The sequence below is a fragment of the Tetrao urogallus genome, assembly GCF_951394365.1.
Source record: "Tetrao urogallus genome assembly, chromosome: 2".
In the NCBI taxonomy this organism is placed as follows: Eukaryota; Metazoa; Chordata; class Aves; order Galliformes; family Phasianidae; genus Tetrao; species Tetrao urogallus.
Window position 1 is genome coordinate 83,945,210 of NC_136814.1, and position 23,208 is coordinate 83,968,417.

Genomic DNA, 23,208 nt, shown 5'->3' on the forward strand with positions numbered 1-23,208 from the left:
CACAACCTCTCCTGCAGTGTACAAAAAATTCTAATGCAGAGCAGAGGAACAGTTTAACTGTGCACAACATCTCTAAAAGATGTGCAAAAATTGGACAAAGTTGGAATTGGTTGCTCTTCCTGCTGAGATGTCTGTAGTTAACAAAATACGCAAGTTAGAGATGTAGTCAACGAAATACGTAAAGCGGGGGCTGTCAAGGTCACCAGGCGTAACCAGGCGTAGTCTGTGTGGGCCCCCTTGCGTGGCTAGCAAATACGTGAAAGGGGGGCTGTAACAGTCATCAGGCTCTGCGGGGGCTCCTTGACTCATGAGAAACCATGATGAGACATGGCAAGACAAGACATGCCACACGTCTATTGGGCACAGATAACCGTAGCAAGGGTGATTGGTAGCACAGTGATATAAGGGACAACTATAAGAAGAGTGTGTTGCTTGCAATAAGTGCCATTTTACCATACACCACATTGGTGTGCACCGAGGTAGATGGACAGACCGTTGAGTCCCTAACGATTGCGAACACCTGTATGAGGTCTTCCGCAGGCGGAAGGCTTCATTTGGTGACCCCGACGTGATCGTTAGGGAATAGTGGTCGGCCACAGGCGGCGTGGCGATCCTACTCTCATCCGTCTCCCGTGGGGAAGGAGGCGATGACCCTAGAAGAGGGGGCTGCGGCTTAGGAGAGTGGAAGCTGGGTAGCGTCGGAGGGGGCTCCACGGCGCCAGGAGCCTGCTTAACCTGCCGAGGACCCAGGAAGCCATCGGAAGAGAAGCCCGGTGGCTGTGTGATCCGCGGGGGAGGAACACCCGGCGGAGTGAACATGGAGGCCGTCATAAAGGTGATTTCGTCCGCGTGTAAGACCTATTGCGGGAAAACTTCTCCTTCTAAGAAGGAAATAGGGGCAATGTTGTCCCTTTTACAAAAGGAGGGATTGCTTACATCTCCCTCAGATTTATATACCCCGGGGTCCTGGGATCCCATCACCGCAGCGCTTTCCCAGCGGGCGATGGTACTCGGGAAGTCAGGAGAGTTGAAAATCTGGGGGTTGGTCCTCGGCGCTCTCCGAGCCGCGAGAGAAGAAGATAGAATTCCTGAAGCTGCGCGCGTTATGATGGGTTTGGAATTTAATAACACCGTGAGAAACGGCGCGGGAAGCGTACTTTCTTGCAGGTCCCCTGAGGAAGAGAACACCGCAAATATGCTCTCAGCTATGGCGACTAACATCTCGTCCGCACCATCGGCACCCCCTTCTGCTCCCCCCTCGGCTCGAGCTTCGCATAAACAAGTAGAAGAAGGCGTTCAACTGTCTGCGCTTTTATCTTGCAAAACGGCTAAAGTGCAGGAATGCAAGGTCGTTGAAACCCCTCCGCTGTATCCACAACAACCGCTGTCTCCGTGTAATCTGCCCCCTGTGGGGGCAGGGGGAATAGTGAGCTGGGATGGCACACTTGCTGTCTCCTCTCAGGAGGTGGAATGCAGTAACACCACTGGTGGGAACTACGGGCATGGCTCGGGTACGGATTGGTCAAAAGTTAGGGAGGTAGTAGAAGAAAAAACAGCAGAGAGAAAGGGAAGCGATGTAAGTTACAGGCGCTGGGATGATAGTGTCCGGCCAGCACTGTCCACCCTGACTGCGTCTGAAGGAGTAGGTGGCGTCCGGCCGGCGCCCTCTGCTCAGGTTGCACCCGACGGAGAAAGAAATAACGATAGTCTCCGGACCCACTCTCTGCCACAGTGTTCAGACCCATTGACTCGACCCACACATCCTTTTACAAGATTGAGTGCGCATGCAACCAATCAGAAGCCTCTACAACAGTCAGTGCATGATCAAAGGGAGATGGGCACAGTGGGAGCGGTGCGGAGCCCGCAGCTTCCAGCTGTGACTGAAAAGGATAGCAAAAGGAGAGAGGTGAATTTGCATTTAAGAGTTAAGAGAGATGCACTAACAGATTGTGAGAAGTTTAGATCTAGCCTGATAGAGGAAGGAAGAGTACTGGAGATCTTCCTGATAGTAGGGAATGATAACAGAGGCCCGGAAGAGGTATCCCTTGATCTGAAAGGCATCACACGCCTGATAGATTGTGCAGAGAAATGGGGATTGAAATCACCCCTCACTTTAAATGCATTAGAAGTCCTGACAGCATCAGGCCTTCTCTTTCAGCATGTAACAAATCTGATGTGCATGGTGCTTAAGCCAGTGCAGTATGCACTGTGGGCATCAGAATGGGTTCCCTTCATGGACAGGTGGCCAGATTGAGGCCTGGAGAACAAGCAATTTCATACGGTTGGTTTGTGAGAGCAATGCTCTCAAAGCCTGAGACATCTGCCTTGTTATTGAACAAATGTTTATCATTTTGAGGTACATTCCAACAGGTACCTGAGACAATGTTGGTGTATATTGGGCATAGATAGTGCCACTGAAGCTATCAGCAATCACTCTAATCTCTAATCTCTCTGTCTATAACTTTACTAGTATTGTAGGATGTGGCTTTAATTATTAAGTGTCGGTGACATCACATCAGTTCTTGCAGGATAATTACACGGTGATTAAAGACCTATCACCTGTTCCAAGTGGGATGAATCTCGTTTTGGCTTACCAAGGAAGGAACTTGGTAAGGAAGCTTTTGCAACATGATGACCTGCACCAGTTGCTGAAACATGTAAGAGATAATGGACAGAAAACCTTGATCACCGTTCACCATGACACAGAAGAGATACATCGTGTCCTAGAGAGAGTAAAGAAGGACGGAGAACACCACTGATGGCAAGTGCTCATGGGATGGTCCACCAAAGCGACGGGAATGTTTAACTCTGTTTAACTCTATTCTGTATTCAGTTATAGTTGTATTAGGTCTAATATTAATATGCTTTACGCTTATAGTCATATTATATATAGGCATATAGGTATATTACATTTATAAGTATGGTTTAAGACATTAGGGTAGGATTATTTGGCAAATCGCGATGTGACGGGGCAAAAGGCTTAACCGAGAGGACAATGGCATGTATAGGCGCAATGCGGGGATTTCGGGTTGTACGCGGTTAGGGTCCTCTCGAGTTGTAGTAGATTTGCTTGAGCTTAGGGAGGGGGAGATGTAGTTAACAAAATACGCAAGTTAGAGATGTAGTCAACGAAATACGTAAAGCGGGGGCTGTCAAGGTCACCAGGCGTAACCAGGCGTAGTCTGTGTGGGCCCCCTTGCGTGGCTAGCAAATACGTGAAAGGGGGGCTGTAACAGTCATCAGGCTCTGCGGGGGCTCCTTGACTCATGAGAAACCATGATGAGACATGGCAAGACAAGACATGCCACACGTCTATTGGGCACAGATAACCGTAGCAAGGGTGATTGGTAGCACAGTGATATAAGGGACAACTATAAGAAGAGTGTGTTGCTTGCAATAAGTGCCATTTTACCATACACCACATTGGTGTGCACCGAGGTAGATGGACAGACCGTTGAGTCCCTAACGATTGCGAACACCTGTATGAGGTCTTCCGCAGGCGGAAGGCTTCAGATGTCTGGAAGATCTGTCCCATCAGAGGAATAATCTTCCCTTAAGTGACTGAAAATGTAGATTGCTCTCTGTCTTCATACACAGCAAGTACTTATAGCTTTCCTGGCCCATGGCTTAAAAGCCACAATCTCTCCTGCAGTGTACAAGAAATTCTAAGGTGGAATAGTTTAGCTGTGCTAAACATCTCTATAAAATTCAGTATGGGAATTAAAGAATACTTTAATTAAAACTGCAGTAGAGAGAATAGTAAGTACGGAATTAATGAATTTGGAATTTAAGTAGGATATTGAAATCACTGCGTAAAAAATACATAAAAATAGTCAGGTTATAGGTGAGTCCTAGAAGCCAAAGATTGCAAATACAATATTTGATGTGTTACACTGCAGTATTATCACTCATTGCTTACTGAATTGCAAAAATGCAGGGAAAATATGTTATATTTATAACATGGGTTTTTTACTATTAAGATTACCGTGAGTTACAGAGTTGAAAAAAGTCACTGAGAAAGTGTGTGAGTTACTTATTGAATGAAAGTATAGCACTGAACACTATGAAAACTAGAAAAAAACAGCTTTCAATACAGTATATTGATCCTGAAGACTTTTTCAGGGAAGATCCGTAAGGAGTCATGTAGTTCGAATCTTTTCTTCCAAACATACTTGCAAACAGTTTCTTAAGAATACAAAAACCTTGCAGCCAATATTCTTATGGAACTTTAAAGGAATCTTCAAGGATGCTTGAAACTTTTAGCTGGGAATTTTCAGAAATCTTCAGGGAGCTAGCTGGACAGATCTGAACCAGTTAAAATGCATAACTAACAAATCTTGGAAAACTAAAAATATCTCAGTATTGAAAAGTGCTAAAAGGCAAAATTTATGAAGAGTTAATAGTGCTCAAAGAAACGCCGTCACTTATTAAGGAGTTTCAAAACAGGAGAGACAGTAAAATATAAAAATCTAATTGAAGGCATTTTATGGTAATACATTTTCTAAGGTGTCATTTTCTCTTTTTATTTTTTTTTTACCATGTGTATCCCTTTCTCTCCTGATAAGCCTGCCAGAATTACAGATCTGATTACAAAGGGTAATCACAACTGACATTGTTGGAATATTCCAAGATACCTGACTTAGTACCAATGACATTCTGATTAAAAGACTTGCATGATATGTAGCTAATTATCCAGTCAATTAGATAGTTCGAATCTGTTTTATCAGGAGTTGCAAAATATAGCAGCATATGACATGATGTAAATGAGCAAGGAAGGTTGTGTTTTTTGTTGTTTTTTTTTTACCTAGAATGAAAAAGATATTTAATACTTGTGTCAACTGCCTGCACAATTTTGTAAATTTTCTAGATGTGCGCTGTATTAGGCATCTGTGGGAAGGTTTTGGTAGCAGAGTGTTGCAGGGGTGGCCTCTGAGAAGATCACAGCAGCAGCCACACATAAGGTGAGAGCCAGCTCCAGCTGTTCCAAAAGGGAAACACCACGGCCAGAACAGAGCCCTGAGCAATGCTGAGGATGCCTCTGAGAGAGCAGGTTTAGGACAGAGACACAATGCTGTACAACTGGAGGTGGGAGACTGAGAGAATACGAGTGGAAAAACCCTGCAGCCACAAAGGTCAGTGCAGTGCAGGAGAAAGGCAGAAGGTGCTCCAGAAGCAGAGCAGAAGCATCCTGCAGCCAAGAAGAGGTCCATGGTGGAGCATACCAACCCCTGCAGTCCATGGGCACTGTACAGGGCAGATCCCCCCCATGTAGCCATGGAAGAGCCCACAGTGCAGCAGTGGATGTGGTGTGGAGAAAGCTGCAGCCCATGGAGAGCCCCTGAAGGAGCAGCCCTGGGCTATAACTGCAGCCCGTGGAGATGAGTCCATAGTGGAGCAGGTGGTCTGGGAGAACTGCTGCCCATAGGGATCAGCTCCTGAAGGATGGGCCCTGTGGTACAGAGATATGTTGGAACAGTGCTTGAAGAGCTGCCGCCCATGGAAAGTCCGCCTGGGATCAGCTGGAGAAAGACAGCAGCACATGAGAGGGACCCAACATGGGACAGGGGCAAAGAAGTGACCATGAAGGAGCAGCAGAAATGAAGTATTATGGTTGAAGATGATAGAGGGCCTGAAACATTTCCCTTGTAAGGGAAACCTGAGTAACCTGCGTCTGTTCAGCTTGGGGAAAAGAAGAAAAGCAGAAGGGATTTGATTAATGTTTATAAATATCTAAAGGGAGGTGGGAGGCAAGTGGATGAGGCCAGGCTCTTCTCAGTGCTGTGTAGTGACAAGACAAGGAACAATGCCCTAAAACTTGGACACAGGAAGTTCCGTAATAACATGCAGAAGAACTTCTTTACAATAAGAGTGATAGAGCAATGGAACAGGTTGTGGAGTCTTCTTCCATAGAGATATTCAAGACATGTCCAGATGCCTACCTGTGCGATCTATTGTAATTATCTGCTTTAGCAGGGGCATTGAATTTGATGATCTCTTGCGGTTCCTTCCAACCCCTGCAATTCTGTAATTTTGTGACTGACTGCAGCCTCCATTTCCTTGCACTGCTGGAGGGAGGAGGTAGAAGAAGGTGAGGGGAAGAGGGGAGGTAACATAATTTTGCTTTTGCTTCTTACTTTTCTAGTCTGATAATAGCAATAGGCAAAAAATTACATGAACCTCCCTTATACCAAATTTGTTTTTCCCGTAATAGTAACTGGTGTGTGATCTTCCAGTCCTTATCTCAACCTGTGAAGTTTTTTCATAGTATTTTCTCCTGTTATGATAAGGAGAAGGAATGAGAGTAATGTGATGGAGCTTAGTTACATATTGATGTTAAACCACAACAAGCACAGGCAATAAGCAGTGATTCAGCTAATAGTGAAGCAGGCTACTTCAGAGAATTACCTGATGTAACACTCAAGAGTTCAACAATATGTATTTTGATATAGTATGAAGCACTGTGCCTAAAAATGCGAAGACTTCATAGGTATGAATTAGTTTATTGTGATATCTCTGCTGCTTGCAAACCTTGTTTAATAGATACTTACAAATAAAGTCCACAATGCTCTGCAGATACATAAAGCTCATAAAGAATCCCGTAAGTCCTCTTTGTTGCCTGGAAAGGTAAATTTTGTGGTATTTCTCTGAAATGAGAAACTCTGCATAAGCAAAGGTGACCTACTTTTTTACAGCTGTTATGCTGGTGTCATTGCTGAAATGCATCACCCACCTCCTCACTGTGCTCATATTCTCTTTTTGGTCTCAATAAACATTCAGCAAAACACAAATGTGAATGGGTGCATTTTTTTCTGCATGAAGGAACTCACTGACAGACCTTTGCTTCATAGGCACTTCTGTGTCAGATTCCATTTTGTCAAACTGCCTCACTGCCGCCATCTGTCAGGCAGCAACAAAATGTAACTGAATGCAGGAAGGTTCACCCTTTACTGCCATATCACCACCATCTACCTCTGACATTGTGACCAGTAGGAGAGGTATTATTTTTGGAGAAGCCATCATATTTCAATTCCTCAAAAATAATTAAAGGTTTTTCCTTTTGGTGATAAATAAGTGAATCTAAAATTAAGTATTGTATCCCTATATCTTATTTTGTTTTCCATAACGTGAATAACTGCTCTATAAGGAAGATCCTACTTGAAACTTCGTAATATCAATGAGATTCTGTCTGCCTCTTACTCGTTTCTAAATTTTCAGATTTACAGTAACTACTGTAACAGTTACAGTTACTACAGTAACATTTGACTATTCTTTATGAAAAAAAAAACAACCAACAACTTGATTATCCATCCTTATTAGGGTAATTTATTAAACTCAATATTGGAAATTTTAAACAGCTGCCCATGAATTGGCTAATGGATAAATGGAATTCTGTTTTTAAAAGTGCCAGAGTGTGCCATTTGCTCTTCTCTATTGATTAGATATTCCTTCTCATTTAGAAGTTCAGCGTAATTTGAACTGAGTTCAGAAAGCTTTTAGTTTTTGCACATTAAAAAAAAACGTTAAGGTCAAAAATGGCATTTTTAATATGTCACTCAGGTTTGAAATCTGCAATAGCTACCTTTTAAAGTATATGGCTGGAGAGCTGCAACAAATCATTTGCATGTGGTATTGATTTACAGTCCAGATCTTAGTTTGACTGATTTGCACTAGCAAAGGCAGAAAGTAGCTGCATTTAAATGTGCATATTACTTTCTTAAATATAGTACTAAATATTGTTACTGTAACAATACATTACAGAAACATGCATATTTTCAGGCTTTTAAGTAATGTACTGCTTTACAAAATAGTTTGCTTAAAATAAGAATGACTTTTTTTGTGATTCAAATGAATAAAGTATATTTGCCATATAAACTACCAATTAAGTTTTATTTTGTTGGCTACACAAAGTGAATGCTTACTTAGATATTCAAATTGCTTTACAAATAAAAATATTAGGTTCAGAATTATATTTGGCCCTTTAAGTATTTAAAGTCATTTTAAATCTCAAACATCTGTTTTTCCCCCAAGTGAAATAAACTGAAAACCTCTGCATTACAGAAAAATTGCATCTGTAAATTAATTTTAGTTTAAATACCCCAGAAGATCATGGGTATATGTATACAGTATTTGTAACTTACAGAAAATATATTAATATGTTGCAATGACCTTTAAATGAAATTTGACTACCATGTAAAATACAAGAACTGCATGTCCATGGAGGTTAGACCCAGGAGTCTCTCATAGTCTTAAAGCAAATAAACTATCACGGTAATTCTTTTCTTAAGCCTAGTGATCGTTTTGAATATTCTTTTGGATTTGAAAGTGTTATGATTGTGTTATGTTTGTGTATATGTATATTGTGTTATGTCCAAATACAGTCATAAAATAAACACTACATATATTTTGATCTTAATATAATGGTATATATTTTGTGATTTGATCATCTTGTTTCTACAAGCAATGTACTGTGTGTGCTATTTATTTCTGTAAGTTTCTCTGTGAAACTGGCTAATTAACCTGTGCTTTGATTGACACATCCTTTTAGCAGACTTAATAAATCATACTAGACATGCAAAAATCATGTAAAATGGAATTAAATAGCACTGATAATATTTGTATGTCCTTTTAAGTAGGCTTAAATGTTCTGCTAAATACTTTAAGTTGAAGGCAAAAGGTTTTTGCTGAAATGTTCTGTAAAATTTGCCATCAAGGTTAACTTTGAGTTTCTGCATAAGTTCAAAGGCTGCTTTTTTAAGTTGTAGATTAAATTTTTATCCAAATAATTCAATGTCTTTTTAGCTTCAGCATACATGATTAAGAAAAATGAGATTGATTTTTTTTAAAGATGTAAGTGAATTAGAGTTAAAAAGGCAAGATTCAATATTAGCTTAAACACACAGCTATTATATCATAATGTAGTAAATTGATGGTTAAACTCTGTAATGAAGCTAATATTTTTCTCCAGTACAGATACAATAAAAAGCCATACCTTCTCTGTGTTTATTTCACTTATGTCTTTCAAGGTAGTTATATTTTGCTATGGACTGGAATAACATATGCTACCGCACTCAAGTATTTGTCTAAATGGTGTTTTATATTTTCATTTCAGTGTTATTTACCCCAAAAGCCTATAAAATATCCGTAATGAAGTGGATATGTCATGAGGAAGCAGATTGATGAATGTCTCCAATTTCCTTTTTCTGTATTTTGGTGACAACTGTGGTATTTTAAACAGGAGAAGCATGCTCCTCCATTACATAGCATCTTGAAAGTTTAAGAGGTTATTCCCTATAAAATCTTAACGAGTCACATATTTTCTTCATCTAAATCCTAAAATCAGTTAATTTTTTTCTTTTTCTGACTGCCTTAGATAAATTTGGTCTCTCTAAACTTTCATCATGCTCCGGATTTTTATTAGGTTTTCATTTCTGATAGTGTTCTACACACCCCAAGAAAGCCTTTTCAATTACATTTCACAGTATCCAGATGCTCCATACAAATCTGAACTTTCTGGCTCATAGAAGTATGATAAAGCTTCTTTAGTCTCTGGAAATGAACTTGTTGAAGGTTCTGAATGAAAATATTTGGAGAAAAATTTGTTTTGGATGGAGTCCACTTACTGCAGCTGATTATAGAATAAGAGAGCAGTGAGGGTGGGCTGCTCTGAAAGCAAAGGTGAACTGAGATTCTTATCAAGCATGCCAGAGCAGGAACCTCACCATCAAGGATCCCATCTTGATGACCTGAATGAGGTGAGAAGAGCAGGACTGATAACCATCTGTATGATTAGCCTGGCATGCCAGATCACCAGTGAAACCTACAGCAGTGGAGCAGGTCTGAGGTGAAGCCAAGGAGCTAGTCTAAGGGTCTGAAAGCTAAAGTCAGCATACAGAACAACAGATACATAGCTGCAACCGCAAGAAGGGGACTTGATGTTTTTCTCAGCAATTTTTCTAATAGCTTCTGTGCTGTCCGAGGTTTCTTAAGCACTTGCATTTTCAAAATTGGTCCTGATCTCAGAGAACCCAACTTACAAGAGGATCTGTGACCCTTATTTTCAAATCATGTGGTGGAACTCAGTAATTCATAGTTCATATAATCTGTGTTTCAGGATATGAAGGTACTTACTGTGAAGTTAACAGCGATGAGTGCATCTCCCATCCATGCCAGAATGAAGGCCTCTGTGTGGATGGTGTTAACAGTTACAGGTGAGGAAAATTACTTGAGCAACAGATACCTGGTATGATACATGAATATTTATCATTTAGCTATTATTTCAGTCCTTTGCTTGAATTATGTTTGCTGGCCTTCAGTTATGTAATGCATCTTTTCTTCATGATGAGTTTGACACATTACATGTTGTGTTACACTTAAAATATTCTTGTGGTCAAAAAGAATTTATTGTTAGGCTGATGAAAATCTTAACAATCTAATCACATATAAATACAGCTATTACTAATTGGGTTACAATAAAACTAATATTCCTAGTCCAAATTAATATAAAACAGCTTATAACAACATAGTTATATAGCCCTTGTGCTTGTTATGGTCTTTCTCACAAAGTCTGTCTGGATACTGGGACCAGGGGTATCAGACTTACTCAAGAACTGGCAGCATTTTTGTAAATCACTGGTATTTGAAAGTCTTTGCCAGAGGGTAGTTTTGTGGTCTTCAGTCTTATACCTGATTGAAGCTATTTTTGTATGTTTCCTTATCATGATTTATTTCTTCAGTGCTGTTTATCAGCTCCCCCAGCACACAGGGGTAACATCATGAGTGTAACATCATGATGTGTGTAACATCATGAGTGTCCCAGTGGGTTATACTCTCACCATAGGTGCTAATTCCAGAGCTGAAGCTAAAGTAGGAGAGGCAGCAGTCAGCTGGTCCCAGGGTAGTTCTCAAAATAAGTAAAAACCACCTCAAGTCAAGGCCAGCCCCAAGTCCCTTCGCAGCTGGATCAGCACAGAATCTGTAGTCCTCAACTAATAATGATAAAAATATTATTTCCTATGCTGAAGTTTACTGTACTTACAAAGTTTGCTTAGATAGAGTACTTTCTAATGTTCAGAAAAAAATACATAATTTTGTAGCTGATTCATAGCTCTCAAAAATATGCCACGTGTTTTTCAGGACTCTTTTTATGGTAAAATGAAAAGTAAAACAGTGACATCCTTTTTGCCAGGTGCTCCTGTCAGCATGGCTTCACTGGGACACTGTGTGAAGTGGAGATTAATGAATGCTTATCAAGACCGTGCAAAAACAGTGGGACTTGTCTGGACCTCATAAACAGGTTAGTTACTATCAATAAATGAAAAAAAAAAAAAAAAAAATCAGATATTTCTTTATCTATGAAGTCTACTTCCGTGCATTAAGGCTAAGATGAGACCTTTGGCAAGGATTCTGTATTTTAAAAAAAAAGGCAAATTCTGCTGATTCAACTTTTTGTTTCTGAGGTGATCTGATTTTTTTTAATTATTATTTTAAATTTAAAATAAATGAAATAACATAGTTGATCTTCGGTTAGATAGTTGTATTTCTCTGAAAAGAGAGTGTCCAGGAATGACATTTTCTAAGGTAACTGCTTACTACTAAAGTGCAATTGGGAGAGAAACACTGTGTCTTGTGTGTGTATTCACAGTGCTACAGTTTCTCAGAGACTTGTGTCAAGATATCAGCCTTCGTGTGGTTTTGGGTAGGTCCAGCTAAAATTATTGTTCAGTATTTTCCTACTAACCTGAAAAAGGCACTGAATATCTGTTCTTGCTTTAGAAAGAACATGCATATGGGAAGAGCCTGTTAATTATTTTAATATGAATGGTTATTAGGGATGAGAGCTTGACATCAAGAACATACAGCTTCAGAATATTAGGATAGATTGTGTTATTTGCTTCTGTTGAGTGACCAGATTTTCTCTTTTCTAAAGATTCCTCTGTAATTGTACACCTGGATACTATGGGTCTCTATGTGAGATAGATGTAAATGAGTGTGAAACTCTGCCTTGCTTGAATGGAGGAAGCTGCATCAACAGGCTTGGAGGCTATCAGTGTTTCTGTTCTCCTGGATTCACAGGTATAGTTTGTTCCCTACCACAGTGGAGAGGTCTTTTTCTTGGGTTTTAATTTTATAGCGATGGCCTCAACTAAATGAAGGAAAAGGACACAGGATCATTTGCTTTTTGGAGGATAAATCAATATTAATTCAGATAGAACCTTGATCTTGCTAAGGAGCTCAAGGTGTTACGTACCTTTAGGGTTGATTTATGTAGTCTTTAATCACCTGCACATTAAGCTGAAACACACTAAAAGAGAGACTGAATAGTGCAAAGAAAATTGCTGGTTTTTGAAGTTAGCCAAGAAATAGAGAATTGTTGCACATACAAAGTAATTTTTACAAACACAATAAATTCTACCTCATCATCTGTGTTTGCACGTAACCGTAGGAGTACTTTGACGTTGCCAACATGTTGGACTTGACAGTGTTGCTGTTGATCATTACATTTTTACAGAACTAATGCCAAAAATTTTGATGGGTACAAATATACTAAATTAGTATAATATTAGATATTCAGAATTGATGCTGACATTTACTTTAATGCTTTGCATGTAATTCATATTTCTGCATGTAACAGAACAGTTCATACTTAGTGTTTTGATATATCCAGCTTAAGCTATCTGAATATACTTGGGGTCATATAATTGCTCTTGCAGAAGTATTGATAATTGCCTGCCTCAAATTGCAAGATTTCTGCTTCTGTTCTGCATAAAATGAATTTTGTACTCATTTCAGCCTGTGATGAATATGACATAAGTTCCTAAGATTAAAAATGATTCTCTAAGCATCTCAAAGGCTAAGAGGAATGTGTCTTCTCTGCAGAACAGATAAAATAGTTCAGGGAAAATACATATGGTTGTATAACCTTCCCTTTGTCATAAACTTTAATTTATATCTCACACATGCTGTATTCTTCAGTTTTTTCTTGACATGTCAGCAAAATTTAGGAAAAACCATATAACTCCCTTGTCTAAAAGTTTAAAAGCATTTTTTTTCTCAGAACATTATTTTCAGAAATGACTGTTGTAAATAGTACTTCTTGAGTATCATAGAAATTTGGTTCGTTAGTGGTTGCAGTAATGTAGTGATGCTGCACATTAAAAATTGTAACTACTAGACTTTAAAGGAACTGTCTTCACCTTTAGTTATTCACAAAAGGCAAAATATCTGTATTGCAGACTTCTGATTTGAAAAGGAACAAGGCATCTGCAAGTATGTTACAACGTTTATTTAACTTACAAGTTTGATTTGAGTTCATTTTCCTTGCTCAACCTACAAGGATAATGTGTTTTTTTCCTTTATTTTCACTATTTTGTGGGTTTTTTTTTAATAAGCTGTAGTATTTTTCTCATACAAGAAGTTATCTATTGCTAAAAATTCTTTACTCTTCCTTATATTTATAAGGGCAACTGTTACTGTTATTTAGTGTTATTTATTTCTTAATAATGGTGCTGTGATAATCTGGATGACTATAAATAAACACTGAATCATTACTTAAAAATTAATGATAGATTTTTCATCACTTAATTACAGTGAGTGATTTTTTTCACCCTTAAAATGTACTACGGAACGTACGCTTTACTTGTCTCTAGGAATAATTCACCCAATACAAAGTGTCTGGAGAAGCAGTTGCTTTCAGAAATCTGACAGGTGATAAGGGTTTAAAATGAAGATGCAAAGCTGTATGTGCAGCATCTTCAATTTCTGTTTGAAAGCAAACATAATCTACAAGAAAGTTTAAAGACCCAGTGTCATGGTTCTATGTTTTTTTGTTTTTGTTTTTTGTTTTTGGGTTTCAGTATTCCACATCAAAACATCATGTAGTGTACGGGGCGTTAAAGTATCACTGCCCCAATCCCAGGTACCTATCCCTGTACATTACAGCAGTCACGGGATCTGGCCCTTCCGGGTGGGGGGGGGCGCTCTCTTGCTGCCTTGCAGTGGGTGCTGGAGGGTGCTTTCCTAGTCGTTCCAAGCTTTTCAGGCTTGAATCGGTCCCGGGAACTCTCTCTCTCTCTCATCTTGTCTGATTTATTCATCTCAATTTCAATTAAATTGTATATATTGTGTTATCTTGTATTCCAATATTATAGTAAAATAAGTTTTCCTCCATAGATTGTTGCCGCTGCTCTTTTCCTCCCTTCCTTCCTTCCCATTTTTTGTGGGACTGGGGTGGGGGGGGAGGGCAGAGGCCTGTCGCCCCTGTCACGGAAATAGATTGATCTAGTCAACTCCATGGCACCCAGCATCAAGTGAAAGTTAGTTTGATTTCAAAGCAAGGTCTTTTCAGACAAAGGCACTGCTCCCCAGAATTGTGAAACAGACTTCAGTAAAATTAGATTATATGAGTCAATGTGTTGGGAATATTCCACTTGAATATGCTGTGCTGTAGAATGAGTATTAGTGAGTAGTCTAAGGGTCTAAGAATATACTAATGTTGGAGTTTTTTTGCTTCTAATATTGCCATCTTCATTGTTTACTAATTATAAAAATAATTAATTGCTGGAGAGTAGTATTGAAAATTGGATTTCTGCCTAACCCTGATACTTAGTCAAATATGTTAACCTGACCCTTTTCCATTTTTCCCATATAGCAATATAACCATATCACTCTCAATTGGAGATAATATTGTCTTAATGGATTTGTTGTTGTTATGAAGTTGTGTCATTTTATTAGCCAGACTGTCTAATTCCTTATGATTCAAGACACATGACATTTACAAAAAAATGAATCAATAGGATAAGTAGGAATTGCTAGTACAGGGGAGGGTGGCAATAGAGGATATCATTTAAGACCCAGAAGGAACAGGTTCAATCTCAAAAATGATCACAAATCATATTTAATCCTACTCAGAAATATATCTTGATGATCATTCTGATTCTGTTCCAATTTAGGATTTTCTATGGTTGAATGATTCTCTGACTTTATGATTCTAGTTTACTACACCTAAGTATGAAATCAGATTGCAAATACTGAAAAGCAATGTTATACATTTTTTTTTCTTTTCTACAGGAAGTACATACCTTTTAAAATATGTTCAGTACAGTTTCTGAAATGTGATATGATTGTGAAATATTCCTGTTAATTACACTGAAACAGATACTGCAAAAAAATACATTTAGTGCCACTATGAACAAAGACTATGTGTCAATTTAAAGAAAGGCGTCCTTCTACTCTTCAGTAATTTTGTAAATTTGAAATAAGAATTGGGCAATCAAAGGATTTTAGCAATCTGTTCGGCTGTCAGATCATGGCATCAAGATATCTTGCCTAAACAAGGATCTCGTCTGCTGTTTTACATTTCTCCCAGTGCATTCTATTTTGTCTCTAGCTCCAGAAAGTCATTCCTTTCCCATGGAACCTAAATAACTACAAGATTTACACTGTAGTATTGGAACCCATACAGCACAGTAAGCCAACTTTAGGTAACTTATCGTTCCCTGAGTGCCTTTTATGTCAACTGACTCAGTCTTCAAGTTCTTGTGATTATTTTTATTTAACCTCTGCAGATTGTATTGCTTAGGCTTAGATGGCTCATAAATAGGTATTAGGTGTCTTCATCTAAAACTGAAGAAAGAATGGCAAGTGCTTCATTCGTACATGTTGAATTCTACTCTCTTCCAGATGCTAATTGAATACTTTTTCCTTTGTGTGCTTCCACAATTTAAGACTGAGTGAATGGTCTTTAAAGACTCAAATGGAGTTTACACTCATGATTTATGCAGCCAGGAATGGGAAGAGGCAAATATAATTGAGCTACCAACAGATTTAAGACAACTGAAAGTGTTTGAAAAAGTGATAAGTACAAGTGGCCTGATTCTTGCCAAAATAGAAGCAGCAACACAAGCAAAAATATTGTAATCTTTGAAAAATTGTATTTGTAAATAAAACATGAACAATTGAATTTCACACTTGAAAATTGTGCTTGCTTAGAAAATAGCCCTCCAAATTTATTTTTGAGTTAAAGGAATGCTTTACCACAAGTTAAAAAAAAAAAAAACAAAAAAAACAAACTAATTTTCTATTAATTTTTCAACTAAAAATACACCTCTTCAATCATATTGATGGCACTGAATATGTAAGGACTAAAGTGAAAAAGTATTTCTTTTTTTAATGTACTTGTCAAATCCCTTATTGTTGCTATACAATTTCCCTGCCAGATTCAACTACTGGTCAACTCTGGCTTTCCTAATCCTATCCTAGCAAGATTGGATGGCAGTTCCATATTTTTGCAGGCCACCTGATCTATCTGATCTACCTTTTGCCTCTTGCATTCTGCTTTTTTGTCTGACTTGTTCAACCACGCAGGTCAGGTGCCCACGCTCTCTCTCTCCCTCTTTTAAGCAGGGCTGGGACAAAGTATGATGAAAAAAACTTCTATGGAAGCAAAGAAAATAAATCTCTACTTCCCGTCAGCAGGTGATATCCAGCTACTTTTAAGGCTTCCTAAATGAGTGCACTCTCTCCTCCTCATTTATCTTCATTTTTACTGCTGAGCTTGGTATTCTGTATGGTATAGAGAATCTCCTTTGGTCTGTTTGGGTGAGCAGACATATTTTTCTTTTCCCAGCCTCTTGCCCATCACCAGCTTCTCTGGTGGATACAAACTTTGAGGAATATGTTTAAAATTTTGATAGCTAAAAGGGAAATCAAAATCAAAAGCTACTTCATATATGTAATTTTGGCTTGACAGACTAAGCATTTGTTATGGAAACTAAAGGTACAATGAAACAAGTAGAACTCAAGTGACTCATTGTGGAATTAAAATTAAAATTGAAATAATGAACTGTAATCAACTATGCGTGACTATATCCTCATTAATCCAAATTAATGTAATGTTCCATTCTGAATGTGCATTGATATACAATTATGTAAATGTCAAGAAAAAAATACATACGTTTTCCACGCTTTTAAAAAACAACTAATTAAAAAATTAATATAGCTCATGCCTCAGCTGTGCAATATAACAAAGTAATAACTAACTAAGCATAATGTATGATGATCACTTACACTTAAATACTTTTTCATGATTAAGGTGTTAATCCTTTTTTTCTTTAAATTTTATCTTCTGAACAACGTTATGTCTAAGTACAATCCAGAAAACACAGACATGCCTCAAATTAAATATTCTTTCACGTTTGCAAAAAAAATGATTTTATATTGAAGTATAAACTATAAGTGATTGGGCCACCAAGTCTGCTGCAGAATGAATTTAATTAGAATACAAGTTTTTTTAACTAGAGAATTGTTTTGTACAATGTTTTCTTGCTTCACTTGGAAGGATTCTTGGTTTAACAAATATTCTCACTGCACTCGTTGACAGATTTACTAATTTGTAAGTCTGTTCTTCCTGTTGATTTTTTTTTTTTCTTCTTGAGGTTAACTACATAATTCTGAGATACCTTGCGAATACTATGGTGGCTTTTTGTTGTTGTTGCCAATGGTTGCTTGTAAGCTGAAAAAGGTCATGGTCAAAAAAAAGACAGGGAGGTCATTTACCTCATAATCACAGGTGACACAGACTCAATTTAGGCAGAACTGATATTATTGCCAATTAAGATTTTTGGATGGTCAGAAGTAAAGAAATTAAGCTATCATGTTTCCCTCACCCCAGTTCTTCAACATCATTCCCCAATTACTCTTATTTTCCCCTCTCCAAGCAACGCAGAGTAATTGTAGGTGCAGTAATTTCTTAACAGCTCCTCTCTACTATTCCCTACTCCTCACAGTTTTCTTTGGTTCCTGTATGTGTGGGACTCCTCCATGGGCTGCAGTCTGAATTTCTGGTTTGCCACGGTTCTCTCTGAAGGTTGCAGGGGAACCTCACTGCTGTACTGTGGGCTCCTACATGGGCTACTGAGAAATCTCTGCTCTGCTGCCTGGACTACTCTTTTCCCTCCTTTTTCTCTGAACTTGCTCTTCATAGAACTGTTTCCTATGCTACTTTTTCCCTCATTCCTCACTCTGCCTGTGCAGTCTTTTTCCCTTTCTTAAATGCACTTTTGCAGAGGCATCGCTAGCAACTGTGTCCATTAGTAGGTCCATTGCTGAGTAGGCTGCATCCAGCACAAAGCAGTCTCAGCCTCTTCCCCACTCCACCTGCAGCTCCCCCATACAACACCTTGATACACAAATCCAAAACAAAAAAAAACAGGGATTTAAAGGTTAAAACTGTGTAAAACAAGTATACAAATTCAAAATTTTGATTCAAACAGCCAATTATTAGACATGTGATTAAGAAAATGCCAAAAATGATGTAAGTACCATGAAAACACTTATTGCTGTGAAAGTTTAGTCATCCTTTCTTCAGAGCACAGTAGTTATTTCTTAAATTCAAATAGCTAGCTTTTTAATGTCAGACAGTACCCCACGTAGACTTTTTTCACTATAACATAGTACAAATTGACATTTGGAAGTAACTAAGAAGACATATAAGTTTTATGTTAAATTAGGTCAAAACCTTGGCTTAAATTTTACTTCATCTTCTTCTATCTATAATTTTGGGTTTGAAGCCCAGTTGTTTTTGTTTGTTTTTTTTTTTATCCTGAGCCTTAAAACCTGACGTTTATTTTGTCTGCCTGGCAAAGAAAACTCTGTTCTGTTTTTTATGCAGACTTAACAAAAAAAGAAAAGTTTGGTTTATCTTTCTGACCTTCACAGCTGTTTCTACACCTTTCTGCTGCCAACTAACAGGCAGCGATTACATCTGAGTCTTCAGAGCTCTGTCTTTGCTACTTGCTATTGATATACAGAGGAAGAAGAGCAACTACACGGCTAAAAGAATGACTCATCTACTTAAGAGTCAGAGGGGAAGAATCTCATGGAGTGCTCCCTGAGACATCAAAGGGAGATACAGCTTGAGTATCTAAAGAATCCAAAAGTGATTGATGTGCTGAGAACAAATCTAACATGTATGCTGACAGAAGTGGCTAGAGGTAGTGGTATATGTCTTTTAGTTTAATATTTAGAGCATTCACATCGATGTTGGTCCAGTGAAAACTCCCGTCTTGAAGAGGAAAACTCACCTTATCAATTTTCCTGAGAAGTGCTGTAATGTCCATGCTGTAAGTTTCTTTGATTTCTAAGGAAAAGAGGATGCACATTCTGCTGTACTTGCTGAGTTTCAACATCATTCAGAAGATTTCTGGCATAAAAGAAACATACAAGAGTACTGCATATCAAGAAAGCCAAGATCTGGAAATAAACTTTGCTTTTAACTTTCAAAGTGCTTAAACTCTACTAACTAAAGCCTTAAGCCATTCCTTGACCATTTAAACTTTAGTCTGGTAACAGTTTTGTTCCAGTTACCATTTATCCCTGATCAAGGAGAAGAGCTGCAAGAAAACATGGCAAGGGAATATCCGACTGAGCCATGATGCAGAAAAGAAGCACATACGACAGAAGGAGCAAGGTGGGCTCCCTGAAGTGACTAGAGAATCATTGTCTGAATGCTCAGAGTTGATCTCAGGTAGAGCTGAGTGTAGAGAAGACTGGGGAAGGAATCCTTCTGGATGTACACCGTCAGCAAAGTAAGGCAAAGGAAAAAGAATATATTATTCAGAGTGGTGAGTGGAACTGGAGACAAAAGACATGGAAAACTGAGTTACTCACTGTCTTTTTTTTTTTTTTTTTACTATTTAATTAGTTCATTCTCAGGCCTCCCTCAGGTTTTTGAGACTAGTGGTGCCAAATCTAAGGTAATGCATTTGATAATCAGCCTCCAGGTAGAAAATAATCTCTCCTAGTCCAATCATCCAGACTGTTATAGCCATCCAATTGTCCACTCTTCCAGACTGTAACAACTTAACTTGGGTACAGGAACACCAATTCAGTGTTAAAGCTGTGCAAAAATTAAGATTTGTACCTTCACTTCTCTCCCTTCTTCCAAAAACCTAGTCATTTCATCATAGAAGGCAAACAAGATGATCAGGCATGGTTTTCCCTATGCTAACTGTTCCAGTCACTATTTTCAGGTCTCAGAAATATCTTCAATTTATCATCTTTCCAGGGACTGATGTGAGGCTGATTGGCCTTTAGTTCCCCAGATAATCTTTCTGGTTTATGGGAGGGAGGTGAATACAATGTTTGTCTTCCGCAAGTGACTGGGGACCACCCTTTCAGAATGAGAACTTTCAAGTTTGCATGCACTTTCAGCCTTGATTAAAAGCAGCTTTCCAAGGATAAAGCCAGTTTTCTCAGCATCCCAAGATACAATGCATTGGATATTGAACTACAGGAATGAAATAGAAGAATTTGTAGATGTGGCCCAGTGGTCTGAATGCCAGAACAGAAACTAGGCACCCATGGTTACATTACCATGCCTAATTTTTAGCCACCAAAAGCCACTTTTTGGAGGTAACCCTTTGAAAGTTCTACTTCAGATCTTGTAACTACAACATCAGCAATAGGGGAAGATAGACCGGTGCATAGAATAAATTCTTAGAGGAAAGATTTTTGTGGTCTGTCAAGACTAGTATGCCATACAGCAGGGACTTCCAACTAGACAGCTAGATAAATGTGTTTGCAGCTTCAAAGCAGTGATGTTATTGAACAACTAAGAATCCTGTTCATAAGAAAGGTCTCTGTAGTACATGCAAATTCTCCGATCATTAAGTAGGTAATTTCAATAACTATCTATTTCTTTCTTACGAATAGGATTCTTAGCTGTTCAATAACATCACTGCTTTGAAGCTGCAAACACACTTACAGATTAAGCTCAAAATATGTGATTCTACAACCTATTTGTAGTGACTGTTCAGCAACAGTGACTTTCACTGTGTTTACAAATTGAAACTGGTGATTAGGAACCTGGATGACAGTACACTCTCCTTATTTAGTGAAATATAATTGTTTTTGCCTTACGGATCTATGCCTTTAGGGAAAAAAATCCTTGTCTATTGGCAAGGAACATCTAAAAGTGAAGTGTTTGTTCTTTATGTTCATTACTGTGAAATTTGACTGTGTATTACAGTATTTCTAAGGTGATTTCACCTATGTGCTGTGTAGTTAGCTACTATTCATCTTCAAACAGATACAGCTTCTCTTACTGGATTAATACAAGTCAGTAAAAGAGGAACAGAACAAACTATACCTCTTATTGTTGAGTGCTGAAGAGAAGTAATACTGAATTTTGAATAGCATCTTTGTAGAAGGCACCATGTTATAATCATAAAGATATCACTGTATTCATTCAGTCACGCGTATGTGACAACCTACACCTATTTTTCGCTGTACTCACCACACAAAAGCAATTAATGACTAGGAGAAAATCTCAGTTTTGGTTCACTCAGACTTTTATCCAAGCTTTCTGCACCTTCACAGAGGTCACTAACTCCATATATCGCTCTGTATTGACCAGAACAAAGTCTCAGCTCTGATTCTTGCACATAACGTAGGATTATGCTGATTCATTCTCTCCTACAGTTCTCTGTGTCTCTAGCTTGTCTATTAAATATTAATTACTTCTAATGACAGACTGAGGGATCTGGGTTTGTTCAGCCTGGAGAAGTGATGACTGTGAGGTGACCTCATTGCAGCCTTCCAGTACTGAAAAGGAGCCTACAAATAGGAGGGGAGTCAACTCTTTACAAGGGTAGATAATAGTAGGACAAGGGGAAATGTTTTTAAGTTGAGGGAGAGAAGATTGAGGTTGGATATCAGGAGGAAGTTCTTTTCCAAGAGAGAAGTGAGGTGCTGGAACAGGCTGCCCAGAGAGATTGTGGATGCCCCGTCCCTGGAGGTGTTCAAGGCCAGATTGGATGGGGCCTTGGGCATCCTGGACTAGTATTAGATATGGAGGTTGATGGCTCTGCCTGTGGCAGTGGGTTTGGAACTTGATGATCCATGGAGTCCCTTCCAATCCAAGCTATTCTATGGTTCTATGATTCTATACTGAGAAAAATAAAAAAATAAAAAATTCAAAACAAAATTACCAGTACATATCCAATCCAGTACATGCCATATATGCAGGCTATCTGAAACATTCTTGCTCCAAAGCTAGTAATTTTGGAAAGATTTGGAAAAAGTTATTATTTAGTGAAAATGAAGGAAGATGATTGCTTAAACTCATGTAATGAGCACCAGTGAACATACTGCACGTCACAAACCAAGATTTTGCAGCTATATTGAACGTAAAAAGATTTTAACTGCATCAGCATGGTGTGTCAGCCCCAGCCTCTTGAAATGTGGCAGTAAAGCCAGATATAATGCCATACTAACAAGATTAAAGTGCTTTTGACCTTCCAGAGCTACTTCTTTGAACATATTTCTTAGGAACTCTTAACATTCTACTGCATTAAACTGCTTAGGCATGCGCTGGTAGTTCTTTCCCTTTTTACAGGTTTCTGAAGTCCTTAGGTACTTGTCTCCCATGTGGATTTTGTGGAAAGGTTGGTTTCCTCAGAGTTATGGATTTTGCTGAGGCTGCCAAGTAGAATACTTTAAATTTAGTAGCTGATATGCTTCTAGTTTAATACAGAAATAACTTAGTACATGGCAGCTTTTGCAAGTAAATGCCTATGTGTGAACCGTAATTCTCAAGCGCAAGGTTATTTGGATTAGCTAAACCATAATGATGAAACCTTTCTCTGAGACCTGAACTCATCTTCCATAACTTACTTCTTTGTTGGACCTCAAATTTTGCTTGTCTATATCTAAGGTGTTTTTAATACCAGCAAGCTGTGAGTGTAGCCTATGTCAAATCTAGCACGGAAAAATCCTCTGGTCTGTGTCCAGGCTTTCTGATAAGGCAGTTAATTCCTAGGCAGAATATATGTCTAGTATTTATATGTTGGTAATACTTAGGAGATACTGTTAAAATGGAAGTTTGAAACCAATTTTACTATGTTCCTACTCTGACTTAGCTAATAGAAGGTAAGATGTTGGTCTGATAAAGTTGAAGATTAGAAGTATCACTTTCCATAAATACATAGATGAGAATGATTGGTGAAAATTTTGAACCTTTCTTCTGCTAGTAATTTCTGTCTACTAGAATATTGGCATAATTCTTGTTATTTTTATGTTGTTGCCACAAAGGGACTATCAAAGAAATCATAGCACTACTAAGAATATTTTTAAAAATCTGTTCCTCCAGAAAACTATCACAAGAGCAGAATCACTATTAAACATTCCATCCTAATTATGGAAGTGCTGCTT

The 23,208-nt window shown here is 38.4% G+C and overlaps 1 protein-coding gene across 1 annotated transcript in view; it reads left to right on the forward strand.

Moving 5' to 3' along the window:
• The window catches only part of EYS (eyes shut homolog), a gene marked incomplete at both ends in the record, with an annotated part of 656,806 nt that overhangs the window by 205,219 nt on the left and 428,379 nt on the right, over positions 1–23,208 (forward strand). Inside the window, 3 exons of the mRNA XM_079532608.1 lie at positions 10,112–10,208; positions 11,186–11,293; positions 11,927–12,072. Of these exons, the coding sequence (XP_079388734.1) occupies positions 10,112–10,208; positions 11,186–11,293; positions 11,927–12,072 (351 nt within the window). The remainder of the gene's footprint in view (positions 1–10,111; positions 10,209–11,185; positions 11,294–11,926; positions 12,073–23,208) is intronic.